Source organism: Squalius cephalus, assembly GCF_949319135.1.
Source record: "Squalius cephalus genome assembly, chromosome: 3".
Lineage (NCBI taxonomy): Eukaryota > Metazoa > Chordata > Actinopteri > Cypriniformes > Leuciscidae > Squalius > Squalius cephalus.
The window spans coordinates 56,036,414-56,056,455 of NC_137124.1; the positions used below are offsets into that span (position 1 = coordinate 56,036,414).

The following is a 20,042-nucleotide window of genomic DNA, read 5'->3' on the forward strand; positions in this document are numbered from 1 at the left end:
CTGAAGTCAGTTCAGTGTTGATTCAGCTTCGTTGTAAAGTTAGAATGTTAGAGCAATTTTAGATTTATTTATTTGCATTTTTTACAATGAATATAGTTTTATATAGATATATATATAGTTATAATATAGTTATATATATATAGTAAGCCAGTGAAAATGAAAATAACTATTCTGGTATTTAATTTAAAAAAGGATATATCAACATTTAGAAATAAATACCCCCCTATTAAAACTATATGCAGACTTCCTATAGCGCCCCCTTGCAGTCTCCCGAGGCTCTGCAGACCCCAGGTTAAAAATCACAAAGATCTGAATGAGTACAATATTAATACAAAAGAAATACATGAAGTTTTGATGGATCCACCTTTAAAACTCCAAGGCCGTTGGTTATCTTGTCACATCTTCATTGCTCTGGAAGCTGACCTGAATGGTGCCTTTAGATGAGATTTGTTTCTCTTTCCGTGTTTGACATGTGAGAATCAAAAACCACATGAAAATAAAGATACCTAGAGGATGAAAAGAACAGTGATGATGTAATTTTACACTTTTTGAGCCCCTGCTTCACATTGTTCATTTAGGGCCAAAAACACAAATCTAGTAAATAAACATCTGGCACTTCATGCAAAAAGGGTAGAAAATATGCCTTTAGAAAGTCTACATTTTTCTTTTTCAACAAATGCTCAGTGCAAGGAAATTTTCAATCTTCAGAAAATATTGTTTGTCCACCTCACAAGGTCAAAATATGAATATTTTCCAAAGTTTAAATCTTTTCTGAAATTCTTTTGATATTTAACTCCAATTTTACATTTTGGTTTCATTGCATGGTTATTATTATTATTTCTTGCTGCCAGAAATCTGACATATTTGTAACAAATTATTTTAAATATGATATCTGTGTTGTATTTCCACAAGTGAACATATAGGCAAGTAGTTTTTAGGGTGATAAACTGATAAAGACAGCAAACACACTTTGGCATGTTGACACCAAATTTGTATGTCATTGTCACCTCACACTAACCACACCACACCAATTTGGTCACAGCAACACCTACTGATCGAAAAACATTTCTTGTCTTCACACTATCTTTCCTACTACATAGCCTATGCTATAGATGCTTTCTCAACTAATGTTGTAATCTACCGGTATATACTGTAGGCAACCCTGTTATTAGAGTGATTTGTTGCATACAACTTTTGAATTATATAGGTTAAGTAAGTAGATTATAATGAATTTATAGTGCTTTTTTATTGCAAAATGCTCCTCTCTTTGAGTACATTTTTCTGATCAACTATAGAGTTCCCACACACTGAATGGCTTTTCTGAAATAAAACTATAATGTCGCCTGACTTTGTTCACAAGCGGTTTTACTGACGTCCTTCCGTGGTTGAAACACTGATTTGGAGATTATATGAGACATGATTAATTTCAGAGCGTGCACTGTCTTGTCCATCAGCGCATTATCAGTGTCCTCTCATGTTCTGCTGTGGTTTTCACTGCGTGTGAAGATGGGTGTGTTGTGTGAGAGTGTGCGAACAGTGTGTGTGTCGCTGAATGCATGAGAGTCGGCAGCCCTCGTTCAAACAGGCTATAATGCGCATCAGACGCGACACGTTCTCAAGTTAAAGGCCAAAATAAAGGCTTTTTTCAATAAGGTGAAATTAAATAATGAAATAAAATTTTAGGGTGGCCAATCAGTGATGTCAAGTGTCAAGTTTTCAACATGCTCCTGGATTAACATCTTCGTTGATCCTGGAACAATATTCCAATCAACCAATCAGATTGGAGGGACAAGTTTACAGTTTATGTCAAGTTAGGGTAGGGTTAGGGTTAGGGGTAGGGGTAGGGATAGTGTTAGGACATTTTCAGACATGTTGTTCCAGGATCAACAAAAATCCAGGAATATGTTGATCCTTACTTGGCAAAATCTCAGTGACTCCACTGCCATCCCTGACTCCCATCCGGCTCCGTCACGGCACAACCAGCGCTAATACATGTGCCATTTTCACTTTGAGTATTACTTCTGATTTACTTCAAGGGAAAATCTTGAGAATTACATAATGATATGAGATTTTGATATAGGGTCATTCTGTGGTGATTTTGAAAAAAAAATTCTGTTCATTACATTTCATTAAGTTCATTACATTTAATATTTTGGCTTTCATCACTATTTATGTTTGTCTTTCTTCAGAAAAAAAATATTAACTAAATCATAAATTTGAGCCTGGGAAATTTCAGAATTTTTTTTTGCTTCGTATGGAAATATGGTACACAATTGCAAAAAGTGTCCCACCCTAAGTTACGCTAGCTAATAATAAATAAATAAATAAAATAAAACCTGAATTCACATTTAAAACTTGTAAACTTTTCATGCTATAATATGTTATATCTGATATTTTTCACTCAAAAGAACAGTATTTGTACTTTTTTGGTCATGAAAGTGCCAGTTAGGCCTGAGTATGCTTGTCCTTCATTAACACATTTCCTTCATTTTGTTTCAGTGAGCACTGAAACGAGTTCTTACCCTGAAAACTGTTGAGAATGGTGAAAACATAGAGCGAAGCGAGACTCAATGGGCCGTGTGTGAAGAAGGCCAGACCCCAGGGCACTCCCAGTACACAGCAGAGTCCCAGTAGAGACACCCAGTCTTTCCATGCCCTCCTCTGATGGTCTTTATCCTGAGGAGCCTGTGATCTCATCTGACGCATCTTACGCAGCACCACCACCAGCATGGCCATGTTGAAGAGCAACACCAGTCCCAGATAACCGTTCACTGTAATGTAGCTCACTATCGGTGTGGTCACCCAGCATCTACACCATAATAAAACACACACGCTCGAGAGATGACGCAGAAAGAGAAGTGCAGTGTCATCTGAATAGATAGACCTTACATTGGTGTGGCTGTCGAGTTCTCTTTATCCATGTGAAAGGAATATTTGCCATACGCTTTAGTCACACCGCATATCACCACTGTGAACGTGGGAACACCTGTGGGAGAAGATTAATACAGTAAATAGATCTAACACACACAATGCTCATTCACACAGAGACATCCAGTCTTTTTGAGGTTTAAAGGAGAACTCCGGTCAATTTTAACATTGAGCTCATTTTTTTGTACATTTGGAGTGCTGTCAATACAGAGAACAACGACAAAAATCGGTGTTGTCTACACCGAGTTATTCTATTTTTAAAATTTGCACCCTGTTGACTTCAATGGGGCAAGTACTAAACCTGCTTTTAGCCTCTTAACATCCTTGATGTGTCATTACAAGTGCACAGAAAATGTGAGTGATTCCTTCTGAGTGAACACGAGTGAGTCTGACTGCAGTAGATGTGAAAGAAATGTATAAAAATGATGTTATTTAAGCCAGCGCAAATACCTTTGTTTACATCCTGTTTTTCGGTTGAAGTCCAAAGTAGTCGATTGCAGAGTTCACACGCATAGGTTTAATACCTATGATCACGCGCGTGAACTCGGCAATCGACTACTTTGGACTTCAACCGAAAAACAGGATGTAAACAAAGGTATTTGCGCTGGCTTAAATAACATCATTTTTATACATATCTTTCACATCTACTGCAGTCAGACTCACTCGTGTTCACTCAGAAGGAATCACTCACATTTTCTGTGCACTTGTAATGACACATCAAGGATGTTAAGAGGCTAAAAGCAGGTTTAGTACTTGCCCCATTGAAGTCAACAGGGTGCAAATTTTAAAAATAGAATAACTCGGTGTAGGCAACACCGATTTTTGTCGTTGTTCTCTGTATTGACAGCACTCCAAATGTACAAAAAAATGAGCTCAATGTTAAAATTGACCGGAGTTCTCCTTTAATATTCAAAGGCACTAGTTAGGGGACAAGCACTGAAGATACATAAGCACCTATTGTAATAATTGGCGTTCCCTTTCGAGGGAACTCGCACTGCGTCGTTGAAAACGACTCTTTGGGGACGCTCCCTTAGCGTGCGCCTCTGAAGTATGAATGAAACTAATCCAATCCTGATTCGTGTTGCGTCATGACGTAACATGTGACGGCATAACCGGATGCATAAAAGTGACGCTGGCACACACACACATTAGCTTTCGCTCTTCAGCAAGCGCTCTCTGTGAAACTGTCTGTCTTATTTGATGTTGTTTGTCAGTGAAATCCTCTATATTATGGCGAGTGAAAGATACACTAAGTGTGTGCACCCCTGCCCTATATTTCTCACGGGTGGAGACACGCATCAGTTGTGTGTACACTGTTAGGAGCGCAGCACGCACAGGCAGTTCTCGAGGGGGCTGCCTGTGAACACTGTGAAAGTACTATAGAGTGCTGCGCTCCCACTTGGCTCGCGATCCCCGCGGTTCGGGTCCCGCGTCCGTTGAGGCGGCGCGGTGGCTTGGATCGTGGGGATCGCAGAAGGATCTCGCGGATGAGAACGAGACTGCCGAGGCACTTTCATGTTCATCATCCGCAGATTCTATAACGCTCGCTCACGACGCAGAAGCCCGCGATGTGGCTTCTTCTGCCCGTGACGAGTGCCCGATGCTCGAGCTATCTGCTTCTGAGGAAGTGGATGTGCTCAGCATCGGGGACGAGGAACATGAGTCACACTCGCCGGTGTTGTTGTAACCCAAAATAAAAATAAATAAAAAGTTGTCCCACTACATTGCAATACAGAATCTATAGCTCGGATCTCGCGTTTGTCGAGGCAGCGCGTAGATGACGGCTACTCTGCAATAAAGATTCTGTGTGGGTGCGAGGCATGCACTGTCAGCTCCTGAGGGTGCTGGCTGTGGTTTTTAAGAAATATCTCGACGCACACAGCCGTGCGTTTCGGGTGTTTCAGCCTCGAGCCCGTTGACTTTCTTTTCGAAGAGATGAAAGCCAAATATATTGTGAACGACTCGAATCTCGCGTTTGTTGAGGCAGCGCTTAGATTACGAGTCTGCAATAAAAGGGACACACGCGATCTGTGAAATAATACTGTTTGGGTGCGAGGCATTCACAATCAGCTCCTGAGGGTGCTGGCAGTGTTCACTTCATTGAGAAATATATCGGCGCGAGTGCAATCCGTGCGCTGTCGGATGTTTCAACCTCGCACCTGATGACTTTCTTCTCGAGGGATGAAAGCCAAATATATTGTAATGGCTCGAATCTCGCGTTTGCCGAGGCAGCGTGTAGATTACGAGACCGTATAAATAAATATTAAAACAGTATTGTCTGGTGATTATGGCTGCATTCAATTCTATGAATTAATATGGTGGAATTGAAATGATGGAATATATTATCTGACTTTAAGAAGTTAGATATTTTAATTCAACCTACCATCCAGACCGTGTTTCACTTATCGAGTGTTTTTGGCTGCATTTAATTCTGAAGAATTAAAATGATGAGCAGCGAACGTCAAAAATCGTTTAAGATTTTTCCCTGCCGGTCCTCCGCTTCAGGGTATCGAAAACGAGACGAAGATGGCTGTCCCCCCCCCCGTGGAGGTATGAGCGAGAATCGCTCCTCCGCGGAGCCCTCAGGAAATCGATGTTTGTATCCAGCTTCAAGTGCGCTTTGGGACACATCGGTTTTCAGCGAATGCACGCTGTAAAAGGCGCCCAAAAGGCTTGCGGCCAGTGTTCGCGTTCGCCCATCGGAACTGTTTTCGATTTATTCCCTGCCGGTCCTCCGCTTCAGGGTGTCGAGAACGAAACCCAAAGAGTCTCCCCTCTGGGGGAGCCCTCAGGAAATCGATATCTGTATCCCGCCGTAAAGTGCGCTTCGGGCCACAATGATTTCCAGCGAACGCACACCGTGGCGTTCACCCCAAAAGCTTGCAATAGGGCACCGTCTATGGTCACAAAATCTTTCTCGACTTTTTCCTGCCGGTCCTCCGCTTCAGGAGGTCGAGAATAGTGCTCGAAAAACACCCGAGGTCAGTCTCGAGGGGCTGGTTCCCTTAGTAGATTTTATAGAAGAATGGCAACGCCTTCTGAATATATCTATATGGGTCCTGAATATTATAAAATATGGGTAAAGACTGCAGTTCGGTCACCGACCTCCCAAGTTTGCTGGGGTGGTACTGACTGCAGTGGTTCCAGAACAGGCTCGGGTTATGGAACAAGAGGTACAGAACTCTACTGGTCAAAGGGGCCATATAAATTGTTCCCCTACCAGAGAAAGAGTCCGGGTTTTACAGCCGGTACTTTATAGTTACAAAGGAGGATGGCGGGCTGAGGCTGATTTTAGATTTGAGGCAGTTGAATCGTTCTCTGAGGAGATTCAGGTTCAAGATGCTCACTGTTCCCATCATCGTGAATCAAATCAGATCCGAGGATTGGTTTGTCACGATAGATCTAAAAGACGCCTATTTTTATGTCTCCATCCTTCCATGTCACAGGAGGTTCCTGAGGTTTGCTTTCGGGGGCGAAGCGTACCAATATCGGGTTCTTCCGTGCGGCCTAGCACTCTCTCCCCGCACGTTCACTAAGTGTATGGATGCAGCTCTGGCTCCACTGAGGCTTCAGGGCATCCATATTCTGAATTATATCGATGACTGGCTCATATTGGCCCAGTCTCGAGAAATGGCAATTCGGCATCGAGATGTCGTTCTTGGCCACATTCAGAAATTGGGGTTGAGACTCAACACTAGGAAAAGTGTGTTAGAACCAGCTCAGAAAACTACTTTTCTGGGCATAGTATGGAATTCGGTTACGATGCAGGCACGTATGTCTCCCGCACGTATCGAAATCCATCCTGACCATGGTGTCAGGGATAAAGCTAGGCCAGGCCATCACTGTAAAGCAATTTCAAAGACTGCTGGGCCTCATGGCAGCGGCATCCAACATAATTCCTTTGGGCCTTCTTCACATGAGGCCCCTTCAGTGGTGGCTCAAAGCCAAGGGGTTTTTCCCCCAAGGGGAATCCGTTCCGTATAATAAAGGTTACGCGCAGATGCCTTCGTTCCTTATTAATATGGAAGAAATCTTGGTTCTTGTCCCAAGGGCCAGTATTAGGGGCGTCATGTCGCCGGAAAACCATTTCAACAGACGCTTCCCTCACTGGCTGGGGCGCGGTTATCGACGCTTTGCCAGGGGTCTGTGGCAGGACCTTCATCATTCTTGGCATATAAATTGCCTAGAAATGTTGGCTGTGTTCAGGGCTCTGAGGAGTTTCCTCCCAGACATCAAAGGTTACCACGTCTTGATACGTTCGGACAATACATCAGTGGTAGCGTATCTGAACCGACAAGGGGGACTCAGATCGCGCCCTCTATCCAGATTGGCGCATCAGATTATTTTATGGTCCCAAGGGAAAATATTATCTATAAGAGCAATATATGTCCCGGGGGTTCAGAATCAGGGAGCAGACATCCTGTCAAGGCAGGGGCTGAGGCCCGGGGAATAGAGACTCCATCCAGAGGTGGTGGAGCTGATATGGCAGAGGTTTGGACCAATGGAAGTGGATCTGTTGCGTCTCAAGGGACGTCCCACTGTCCACTTTGGTTCTCCCTCACTCATCCAGCCCCGTTGGGGTTGGATGCCATGGTACAGGCCTGGCCGAGGCTTCGCCTGTACGCTTTTCCCCCGATCGCTCTGCTCCCGGGAGTCCTGGAGAGGGTCCGTCAGTAGGGCATCAGTCTTCTTCTGGTAGCCCCGTTTTGGCCGGCCCGAGTATGGTTTTCGGATTTAATTTCACTCCTGATAGCTCCGCCATGGCAGATTCCTCTGAGGAGGGATCTGTTATCTCAGGCGGAGGGTACTATATTCCATCCTCGCCCAGAGCTGTGGAAATTGTGGGTCTGGCCTCTGAGGGGGCTCAGTACCTAAATGCTGTTCTATCATTTGGGGTGCACGGAACCATACTTATCTCTGGGGTTCCGTCTACTAGGAGATTATATGGCCTTAAGTGGAATGTTCTTCCACTTGGTATAGAGAACATGAGTTAGGCCCAGTTAACTGCCCAGTGGCTTCAGTTCTGGATTTTCTTCAAGATCGTTCTCTGCGAATCTCTCCCCGTCCACATGGATGGTGCACATGGATGCCATTGCGGCGTTCCATGCACCACTGAATATTGGGCCTTTGGGGAGGCACCATCTGGTCATACTATTTCTCCTTGGTACATAGAGGATGAGACTGACAGTCAGGTCCAGGGTTCCTTCCTGGTACCTGGCGGTGGTTCTCGAAGGGCTATCCCTGGCTCCCTTCGAATCCCTTCAGTCGGCTTTGCCTAGGACCTCACGTTCTAGATAGCCTTTCTCTTAGCTACTTCTTATAAAGAGACTGGGAGACCTCCAAGCCCTGGCATTAACGCCAGCTTGCTTGGGGTTTGCCCCGGCGGAGTTAAGGCCATCCTGCATCCGAGACCCAGCTATGTGCCTTAAGTGCAATTTAACATGGCTAGGTCCATGGTCCTGCAAGCATTTCATCCTCCACCACATGTGTCGGCAGAAGAGAAGAGGTTCCTTGCTCTGCCAGTCAGAGTTCCGAGTATTATCTTGAGAGGTCCTCTTCTTGGAGGAGGTCGGACTTACTGTAGTGTGTTTCGGGTCACCTAATGAGGGGCTCCCGGCTAAACAAACCATAAGTAGGCCTACAAGGTGCGCAATTTGCCTTCACCTTTGGCTGTAAGGGCTCATTCTACTAGAGGCATGGTGTCCTCTAGAGCCCTCCTCTTGGGAGTGCCCCTCCAGGAGATCTGTGAGGCAAGCCGGTTGGGCTACCCCACACACTTTTATCAGGTTTTATAGTCTGCACCTCCCTAGTACGCCTGGCGCACATGTGCTCTCGTCCTAGATGGGTGCCTGAGTTCAGTTTCACTCTAGGGCAGGCCTTTTCTCGGTGCGTGGCCTAGTGGGCATTCGTTCCCCAAAGAGTCGTTTTCAACGACGCAGTGCGAGTTCCCTCGAAAGGGAACGTCTCGGGTTATGACTATAACCCTTGTTCCCTGAGAAGGGAACGAGACACTGCGTCATCCTGCCACGCCCCTCAATGCCTGAGAGCGGCTTGCTTCATCGCGAGGCTAATGTGTGTGTGTGCCAGCGTCACTTTTATGCATCCGGTTATGCCGTCACATGTTACGTCATGACGCAACACCAATCAGGATTGGATTAGTTTCATTCATACTTCAGAGGCGCACGCTAAGGGAGCATCCCCAAAGAGTCGTTTTCAACGACGCAGTGTCTCGTTCCCTTCTCAGGGAACAAGGGTTATAGTCATAACCCGAGACGTTATTATTATTATTATTCCGGTTTCCGCTCTGGAAGTCTATGGCTGCCCATGAACTGCTTGTGGGAAAGTTATGAAATTTGGCACACAGATAGAGGACAGTCTGAACATTAACCACAGCAATTTTGGAGTCTCTATGTCAATCCTTCTAGCGCCACCAACTGTCCAAAGTTTCACTTATGTTTATGCGGTAAGGGCTAAAAAAAACTGAATTATTTTTTTCCTCTGATTCCTTGGCTCAAGATGATTCGATTGCATGCCCTGAAGGTGCTGAAAAAGTTTCTTGGCAGCGCCACCTTGTGGTCAAAAGCTATAATAAAATTTCCATAAATGCTAATAGCTTTGGATTAATTAGCTTATTGTAATGAAACTGGTCTTAATAGATTCCTTGGGTGGTGTCGAGAACATAGATATCAATTTGCCAAAGTCGGCCGAACTTCCCGTCCTCCATTTTGATTTTCTTTTCTTAAAACATTCTTTTTTCTAACTTATCCTAGGCCGTTCGTCCGATTTTCACCAAATTTGAGTTAGGTCATCTTCAGACCATGTCGACAAAAAGTTATGGATTTCGTGTCGATAGCCAAAACTGTTTTTGTACAACGCATCAACAAAACTGATGGCATGATACCAAAACGACTCTGAGGCTGTATCTCTGCAATGCTTTGGCACGTTGACACCAAACTTTGTATATGTCATTGTCACCTCACACTAACCACACCACACCAATTTGGTCACAGCACCACCTACTGATCAAAAGTGATAAACCATTAAATCAAATTACTAGTGCCTGTATTTATGATTTTTCAGCCATTTTGCCTAAAATCATCTTAATATGTCTTAAACTGCTCATTGTTGCAGTTGATCTGAATCTCCTAGCCATGATGGCATGACTTGTCATGCCTTCTTTGTGGTTGGCCACATAATTACTGATTGCGGCTATATTTCATATGGCATTTTGATTAAAGTGGTTGTGGTTGATTAGGATTTCACTTTTTCTAACTTTAGTTAGTGTGTAATGTTGCTGTTTGAGCATAAACAACATCTGCAAAGTTACAATGCTCAAAGTTCAAAGCAAAGGGAGATATTTTCTTAGATATATGCTTTTTAAGGACTACAACAAACGGCTGGCCGGGACTACACGACATCACCAACCCTAACATTTGCATAAACCCCTTCCCTGAACACGATTTATAGATTATCAAGACAGAATATGCTAATCAATGACTTGAAGATAGTTAAATCCACATCAGCTACATAAATTAATCAACTAACCATTTAGAAATGTCCTGTTGCTTCTACATGTTGTCACTTCTTCTTGAGTCTCTCCATCATTGTCTGACTCCGGTTTGAACATAAAAGGCTAAATGTTTTTGAAATTTTCAGTGCATGTCTGTGTGAGTGCTCTTAAAGCTCCGCCCCCTGTGCCGGGAGCAGCAGCTCATTTGCATTTAAAGAGACAGATACAAAATGGTGCGTTTTTGCTCACCCTCAAAAAGTGACAATTTTAACATGCTATATAAAAATATCTGTGGGGTATTTTGAGCTGAAACTTCACATACACACTCTGGGGACATCAGATACTGATTTTACATCTTGTGAAAGGGGCATTATACCACCCCTATAAGTTTACAGCCCTACTTTTGTTTGATTCATCCAAATTTCGCCAAATTCTGTGACATTCCACGTTATACATTGAATTCCACTTTTAATGACTGGATTCTGTGGAAATTGTAGGGCACTTGAGTAATGTGGGAATGGTGTATATTGACTTAAGAATGTGAATTTGAACTCACCCCATCCCACAAGACTTAGTTTAAGCAGGTATCTCTTGATGTAGATGTTGAAGACCCGCACCAGCAGCAGGTACAGGTTGAAGCCCTCAATGGCTGTCCAAGTGAAAGTGGCTAAAAGACACCAGTGTAGGAGAAGTCCTAGAGCCTGACACACTGACTCAGTGTCTCCTTGACCCGAAAACCACACGCTACACAAGAAGGAGATGTGCAGCAAGAATAAGGAACCCGAGAGCTGAACATGAATGAAGACTGAGTTGTCACATTGCTTCTTCCTGTTGAGAGGATGGTGAAAGACATTATCTATGTATATCTGTACCACAGAACACCTCATTCTGAAACTTTCAAGTGTCTAAAAAAATGTGTCTGAATTAATAATAAGCTTACCTTTGGCACAGAAACATGACAATCATAAGGGCTGTAAATGCGATTGAAAGGGCAGAGCCAACGTATGAAAGGTAGTTGAGATGGATTATATGGGACCCTTCAGGAATTTGAGGACTCTTTCAGAAACATTGAGGACAAAAGAGTGCATTCAAATCAGTCATAAGCAGCCAAGCTTAATCTGAAAGTCAATGTTTTTAAAACCAAAAAAGGCCATTCTATGACAAATGCACTTACAATGAGCACTGCAAAAAAGCTCAGATGATTACAACTGCACACAAAGTCTCCGTTCTCAATGCTAGTCTCACAGCCATCTGTTCTCCAGTCACCTGACAAACAGACACACACACACACACATTGCATGTACACTAAGTCAATGCAAAAACATCTATTCGAATGAGAACTGTCTGTAAATAAGGACATCAGTTTCATAATGACTGTTACAAAATACAGGTCATTCTCAGGAAACAGTGATGTTGCAGATGCTACAAATAATGTTCCACTTTATTTTCTTGTCTTCACACTATCTTTCCTGTCAACTTCAGGTCAACACAAGTGAAACCCCCGTATTAATCAACCAAACTTTAGTTGATGAGAAGAGGCTTGGTTGCAGAGGTAGTTGGTTACAGAATAAAAAAAGAAAATCCACATGAAGTCATGCAGTCTGTGACGGACAGATTGTTAATACAACTGTTCCATGACAGAAAATCTAAACGTTCGCCAGACATTCATCGACCTCAAACATGGCTTAGCATTTAAAAAATGTAAGTAGTAGTAGCCAATTTACACTTATACTTAGCCACTAAATTTGTACATTATACATTTTTTAACCTGCATTTCTCTCTACCCACCTTATTTTTAACGTAAGAGCATGTGCGGCCATTTGTAACTTGAATGTGCGAATGTAACCAGAAAAAAAAGATTTTTTTTTCTTTATTCAACTATAGTGAACTTCAAAAAAAAATAAAAAAATCCATGGGGTTAAATTTATTTAGTTATCATTATATAGTAAAGACTTACACGAGTCATGTAATGTTGGGTAAGGGAACATGATTTCTATCAGGGGACCCGGAACGCCATTGGATTAGTTTCGAGTAGTAATTGTTTTGATTAGTAACTGGGCTGGTTTTAAGTAGCCTAGTAATTAGGCTGGTTTTGAGTAGTAATTGGATTGGTTTTGAGTAGTAATGGGTTGGTTTTCAGTAGTAATCGGGCTGGTTTTGAGTAGCCTAGTAATTAGGCTGGTTTTCAGTAGTAATTGGGCTATTTTTGAATAGTAATGGGTTGGTTTTGAGTAGTAATTGGGCTGGTTTTGAGTAGCCTAGTAATTAGGCTGGTTCTGAGTAGTAATGGGTTGGTTTTGAATAGTAATGGATTGGTTTTGAGTAGTAATTGGGCTGGTTTTGAGTAGTAATGGGTTGGTTTTGAATAGTAATGGGTTGGTTTTGAGTAGTAATTGGGCTGGTTTTGAGTAGCCTAGTAATTAGGCTGGTTCTGAGTAGTAATGGGTTGGTTTTGAATAGTAATGGGTTGGTTTTGAGTAGTAATTGGGCTGGTTTTGAGTAGTAATTGGGCTGGTTTTGAGTAGTAATTGGGTTGGTTTTGAGTAGTAATTGGGCTGGTTTTGAGTAGTAATTGGGTTGGTTTTGAGTAGTAATTGGGCTAGTTTTGAATAGTAATGGGTTGGTTTTGAGTAGTAATTGGGTTGGTTTTGAGTAGTAATTGGGTTGGTTTTGAGTAGTAATTGGACTGGTTTTGAGTAGTAATTGGGCTGGTTTTGATTAGTAATTGGGTTGGTTTTGAGTAGTAATTGGACTGGTTTTGAGTAGTATTTGAACTGGTTTTGAGTAGTAATTGGGTTGGTTTTGAGTAGTAATTGGGCTGGTTTTGAGTAGTAATTGGACTGGTTTTGAGTAGTAATTGGGCTGGTTTTGAGTAGTAATGCTGGTTTTGTTATGTTGACCTGGTAATTCTGGCCTCAGAATGCAAATTGACGCTGGTGAAGTAGGGTGACCACCATCAAACAAACCAAATGTGGGACGATTATAAGTTTGTGTGGGACAATGTGGGACGTGTTACACTAACACTAAAACATAACCTGAAACTGTTATATAATGTCTATCTAACTTTCAGCTGATAAAACTACTTTGTTGTTTAGTCCCTTCCAGAAAACACAATTACATCACAATGTAACATAACATGCCTTTATTTTACTATTTTTGAAACAGTTCTGACCAAGTCCAACTAAAATCCAACAAAATAAACAATGAACAAATAAAATATAAAACAACATGAAATTAGATCATTGACAGTCTTATGTTAAGAATGTATTAAACCAAAAACTTTTATATTTTTTAGAAAGGATGTGAATTAAAACAACCACAGCAGGCAACAAGTTGATAAATTCTGTTAAATTAAATAATTTAATGTAATTAATTATTAATTATTTAGTTATTTAACAATTAAGTTAATTTAAATTGACCGAATTATCCATTTGTTTTCTGACAGGGAACACATGGAACGAATCACCGGTCCACATTTTGATTGACAGCCGTCACAACCAACCAGTGACCATTGGATAGGATTTAAAAAACGGCCGTTGTATTGGTACTTCTGACGAAGCGCTGTTAAATACAGGGGAAAAACTACGGCGCAAAAAGAATAAATAAAATGCTTTCTTAAAAAGGCAAAAGAACACATGCACGTTTTCTTAATATGATAATTAAAAACCAATAGACTGATGAAAATGCGGGACATTTTCTCAATATGCAACGTGCGGGACAAGGGGTGAAAATGCTGTGCGGTACAATGCATGTTCTCTTCTTAGGGCCGGTTCACACAGAACGTGTTTTTGCTGTTAAAAACACGAGACGCCGGTAAATGGAACGGAAAAAAAGCACAAGGTCTAGAGAAGTGATTTTTTAAAGGGGTGGTTGAATATGATTTCAGTTTTCTAACTTTAGTTAGTGTGTAATGTTGCTGTTTGAGCATAAACAACATCTGCAAAGTCACAACGCTCAAAGTTCAAAGCAAAGGGAGATATTTGCTTTTAAAGAAATCGTTTTTTAAGGACTACAACAAACGGCTGGTCGGGACTACACGACATTCCTCCCGGGTTAGTGACATCACTAACCCTACAATTTGCATAAACCCCACCCCGGGAAGTGAACACCATTTATAGATTAACATGACAGAATATGCTAATCAATGACTAGAAGAGAACAACACATAAATCTAAAATCATCAACTAACCATTCAGAAATGTCCTGTTGCTTCTACATGTTGTCACTTCTTCTTGAGTCTCTCCATCATTGTCTGACTCCGGTTTGAACATAAAAGGCTAAAAGTTTTAGAAATTTTCAATGCATGTCTGTGTGAGGTAAAAGGACACAAGCTGTTGAAGCTCCGCCCCCTGTGCCACGAGCAGCAGCTCATTTGCATTTAAAGGGACAGACACAAAAACGGTGTGTTTTTCCTCACCCTCAAAAAGTGACAACTTTAACATGCTATATAAAAATATCTGTGGGGTATTTTGAGCTAAAACTTCACATACACACTCAAATACTTATTTTACATCTTGTGAAAAGGGCATTATACCACCAACTTCTTATAACTTGAGCACCACGTTTTTATAATGCTGTGTCGAGCAAGAGACGCTGCAAAAGACACGAGCGCAGCAGTTAAAGACGTCCGTCTAGTGCGTGTTCACATTGAAAAACAATGGGAAAGTATCCCAGTGGAATGGAAAAACACTTTCTGTGTGAACGGCCCCTTACTCTTCCCATTCAATACTGCGAATGACATGGGAAGAAGTTAGCACAATGGATATTCCTCTGATGAAGTATCCCATATGTTTTCCAGAGCCAATAAAAGGAGGTGAACTGATCTTGAACTGTTGCCCTCGCCATAAAATTTCTTATGGCCAGAATTAGATAAACATAAAACTGGTGCCGTGACCCGGATAGAAGTAAGGTTTGTTATGCTGATTGATTTTGCAAACTTTTTTTAAATTCTTTATTTCTATATATTCTTCTTTTTTATATTTTAAAGGTTTATTATTTTAGTTTATAATAATGAGCCTCCAGGATACAGTATATTTAAGTGATCAAATTAATATCATAAAGTTGTGACTAGTCAACGAATGGCTTAAATGAACGACTACCAGTTGACTATGAAAATCATTCGTCATGGGCAGCCCTAAATAAACTTTAACTACATTGAAAATCATGCTTGGGTAACCCCACTAAACACATAGCCATACAGTGGTTAAATAAGACCAACTTTGCCCTTTTTTTTTTCCTGTCAAAAAACCTCAGACAGGAGTTGCGTTCCATCAACTATCTGCTATTTTCTCACAGAACGACTTACTTGATCTTCATTCTTGTTGCATACAACCCTAAAGTATTTTGAATTGGCACCCAACAAGAAAGTTTCGTGTTTTTTAGTAGTACTATAATGTGATTTAATAAAAGGAACCAGAATTCCAAGAATTTAAATGAATTCCAAATTTACAAAATATGACGGGGCTGAAATAATGCGCTTTCAGGTTAGGCTTAAAGGTAGTAACCATGAATTACTATTGGTACTAGATTGTGATTACATTTTGTGTACTGGTGTAATAGTTTCACAATCAACCACTAAAAAACCCCATATATTTTTGACGACTAATGTGTATATTAAGGGGCTGCATCCATCCTGTTACTTTGGGCCAGAGGTGGGAAAAAATAATTTCTTCAAATGAATATTTCAAATAAAACACGCACATGCACATTGCACTGCTTTTGACATTGACTTAGATGCTGTAGGATAGTACATTTGTTTTGAGTTTATGCAGAGAGGTTTCATGCTTAATACATTTTTGCTCTGAAGATGGTGTGAAAATCATACTGACCTCTGCCGTTTTCATCGAGATGCCAGTAGACACAGAGTCCACTTTCATTCTGCAATAATGAAGTTGCACTTTTATAGAAGTGAAAACTGACAGTTGATAAATAAAAGCCACAAGGCCAAGCTGTATTTTTACTGTTGCATTAAAGCTCCAGTATGTGATTTTTTTTTACCACAAGAGGGCGCAGTTTCCAACAATAACAAAGGCGAAGCTTGATGACGCTATGAAGGAGGTGACGATGGGAGATGTCGTTTTTAATGCGTTTTCACCATCTAGCATGTAACGTTATCTAAATGAAATGAATGAATCATGATCACGGATGAGGTAATTTATTCGTTTTTGTATTACCTGTATGTCTGATCGTATTATTTTATGTCATCATAATTAATGAACTGCAAGGAACGTGAAATGTTATGCTATATTATCCCGTTACAACTTACAGCTATTTGTCAAATGATTTGTTGGGTTAATGCTGTGCAGTTTTACGTTTTTATGGTTAATGCCGTGTTGTTTAACGTGTTCAAACCAATCGTTCTAAAAGTAGATTTGAACGAACATTTGCAAGTAATGACTAGCTGCTAAATATATTTTTTTAACAACACATATCCGATTGTATTTAATTGTACTGCCATAATCTCGGTCACCACACGTGATAAAAAGCCTTACCGAAGTACAAAGAGCAATATAACTTTGTTTATAAGTGCTATTATTGACAGTTGCATGTCTTACCTGTCTATCAATACACTCGCGAGAGCAGAGTCTCTGTCAAGTCCAAGATAGTCGCGCAGCTCTCTCCATCTCGAAAACGCCTGGCCGATATTTATCCAGGTTTTATTCCTTCGTTTTTCACACAGTCTGCGTGTATCAGAATATGGACGCTTTCGTTTTGTTGGCACTTCAATACTCGCCAAAGAGTAATCGTGATCCATAACAGCTATAACCATCTATAACCACCACTTCCGCATTTGACCATGTGATATTCCGGTGTGGTGGGTCATATTTTTTATTTTATTTATTTTTCTTCTTTGTCAGACGTCGTTATTGTTTATTGTGATAAGAAAAAAAACTCAATAAAGTTGTTGTAGAAAAAAAAAAAAAAAAATCCGGTGTGGTGGAATATCCAATATAAAACAAGGATAGAGCGGACATTGCGTCACTGAGAGGCGACGTTTCTTTTCCGGGACGGCCAGTTATTTAAAATCGGAATTTCTCTGAAATAAAAAATCTTTGGAGACTTTTGAAATATTGTAAGTACACAACTGGAGGAAATATATCACACTGTGCAAGTTATTTTCGGAAATTTTAGTACAAAATTCCTACATATTGGAGCTTTAAGGTGTGATGTGAAAGCATCTCATTCTCACCTCATTGCTATTCATGAATCTGAGCTGAACAGGCTGAGAAAGATTGTGAACTTCATTCTCACCAAGCCAAACTCCCAACACGTTTCGCCCATGCAATACTGGGTCTGTCTCATTTTGGTCACTTCCCTTCTGTGTCAATAGCACAATGACAAATGATCCGAAGAAAAAAACAATGTTATGACATGCAGATGTTCCACAAAGAAGATAAATGCACATTTAATTTGACAATTAAACAAGTCTTTGGAGGACAGACATAAAGTAGGCCTACTTCTGTGTACCTCGATGTTTGAACTGCTGCTTACCCTGAAGATGTTCTCATTGAGAAGAGACACAATCAAATTCACTTCTGAATCATTGTTTCCCCCCTGTTCATTTATGCTCCTTTGTAATGCTTCGGAGGAGATGTTGATTGTACATCCATTTTCTGCATTCTGTGATGGGTGCCAAATCGATGTTGAAGGCACAAACCAGTGCCTGACCTATGTAATGTAAAAACCAAGACCATATGAAACTTGAAGTTCAACTTCTGTTAATATACAGTTTGTTTTTACATGCTTATCAATCAGACCATTGTCTAATTTGCCATAATATGCATCAATATTTTTAGAACAGCTAATAAATATACATTTATATGATGTTACTATTCATGTACTTTGTCTGTGGATTGTGTAATGTTACATATATCATGTTTAAGAAGTACCGATATTTAATCTTACCTCTGAGAAGGGAATTTTTTTAAAGCAATAGTCTGGCCTAAATAGTCGCGATTTTGATTGGCTGCATTGTCTCATGTTCTGTTCTATACACCTGTTAAAAAAATACACCCAACCAAGCTTTCTGTTAATACATAATTTTTGACATCTCAAAATGTTTAAATCATTTAAAAACTTTTCACTTGTTAAAAGATGTTTGGATGAAATAACTTACCGTGGAACTGAAACATTTACAGATTTTTCACATTCGTCTGGAACCTCATGACAAAACAAAGCCCAACCTGTAGAAACCGATGTTATAGGTGGTAAATATTCTTTGTATTAAATTAAAACCCAAACCTTTAAATTCAAACACATATTCACAAAGATTGATACAAATTCTTACATGCTAGCAGCAGTGCTGGTTAGTACTGAATACATGTAATCTGGATTACGTTATCAGATTCTTGTAATTAGATTATATTATGTTTTAAAATAATCGTAATCAGACTACAGTTACTTTTTTTTACTGATGTTATTCTCACAATGGCAGTAAATTATTCATAATTCATTGATTCTCCTTTTTTATCTTTAAAATGTTCTAATATATGTACTTGAAGTACCCCATGAATGATCAAAAGTAATCAAAAAGCTGTTCGATTATATTACTTTAAATGTGTAATGGAATCGATTATGTTACTAACTACAATTTTTGTCATGTAATTTGGAATCAGTAACTGACTACAACTCGTAAGTAATCTACCAGCACGCCAAGAAAGTAAATCACAATAGTGTAAACGTGATTATTATCAACATTTGTTGAGTTGATTATACTCCTAATTGGGAGCTGAAATTGATACTCACAAGTTCCAGTCCATATTGTGGAGGAAAATATCCAAAGAACTAAACAGCATAAGCCTCTCATTTCTCTTGTTGAATGCTCTATTCCTCTAGTGCGAGTGGCATCTGTCAGCCTCTCTGAAAAAGTGTCATGTGATTCCTGTGGCTTCCTGTGCAACATATCTGTTAACTTCAGGAACCATGATGCAGTTTACCAAGAACTTACCAACACACACCTCTGTGTGATCTTAAGGTGAAAACAATCCAGACATTACTAAATGAATAACTGATAAATAAAATAAAAAATCAATAAAACTATTAATTGCATTATTTGTTCAGAGTATTTATTTACACTAAGAGTAAAATAGCCCGTCTTGTTGGCAGAGGCTATTTACACTAACTGCCCACTGGTGTCGGGCTGGACAGGACTACACTACAGAAGACGCCGGACTGTCGATAGTGTAGGGGTAATGTGCGTGAAAGCAAGTTGATGCAAATCGACCTTATTTTGAACTCGCTCTACTCCCTTTTCCCATCACATATTAGATCGGAAAGGCATTTATTATCAATAAAAATTAAGAAAGCATTCAAAAAGTGGAATTAATGTGTGTTTAATAATAAAGTGTTTATCGGTTAGGGCTAGGGAGGGCTTTTTTATATCCCATAAGGTGGCATCCATTTAATAATTTTAATAAATATAATAATTTACACTCTATATGTTATTATTGTACACCGTTTAATGTATAACAACACTGAGGTGCAAATATATCTCCCACTATTTATAAGTATAAATAGCATTTAACTGCTATATATACTTATTGCAAAGAAAATACTGCTATTATTTTTACATATATAATGTAAATAGAATCTATCGCCATTTTCA

At 40.2% G+C, this 20,042-nt stretch overlaps 1 protein-coding gene across 3 annotated transcripts; it reads right to left on the reverse strand.

Annotated features, from left to right (window-relative positions):
* Positions 1-165: 165 nt before the first annotated feature.
* On the reverse strand, positions 166-19,308 carry adgrg3 (adhesion G protein-coupled receptor G3). Of its 3 annotated transcripts, XM_079868019.1 has the most exons (13): positions 19,184-19,308; positions 18,555-18,621; positions 18,344-18,434; positions 17,930-18,106; positions 17,628-17,756; positions 16,267-16,315; positions 11,613-11,704; positions 11,379-11,494; positions 10,995-11,266; positions 2,890-2,986; positions 2,523-2,809; positions 365-506; positions 238-278 (listed from the first exon to the last, which is right to left on the reverse strand). In XM_079868019.1, exons 1-12 carry the CDS (start codon positions 19,242-19,244, stop codon positions 388-390), a joined length of 1,557 nt encoding a protein of 518 aa, XP_079724145.1. In that variant the 5' UTR covers positions 19,245-19,308; the 3' UTR covers positions 238-278; positions 365-387. The 3 variants fall into 3 exon arrangements, with proteins under 3 accessions (XP_079724144.1, XP_079724145.1, XP_079724146.1); XM_079868018.1 differs by having other exon boundaries at positions 166-506; XM_079868020.1 differs by having other exon boundaries at positions 259-506; positions 17,628-17,753.
* Positions 19,309-20,042: the final 734 nt, after the last annotated feature.

What these genes read in the sequence shown, in the direction of transcription:
- adgrg3 (XM_079868018.1), bottom strand. Translation starts at nt 19,244, where the DNA reads ATGAGAGGCTTATGCTGTTTAGTTCTTTGGATATTTTCCTCCACAATA. An exon ending in AAAAAATTCCCTTCTCAGAG is followed by an intron (nt 18,107 to 18,343) that starts GTAAGATTAAAT and finishes TACATTACATAG; the next exon opens with GTCAGGCACTGGTTTGTGCC. An exon ending in TCAATGAGAACATCTTCAGG is followed by an intron (nt 17,757 to 17,929) that starts GTAAGCAGCAGT and finishes CTATTGACACAG; the next exon opens with AAGGGAAGTGACCAAAATGA.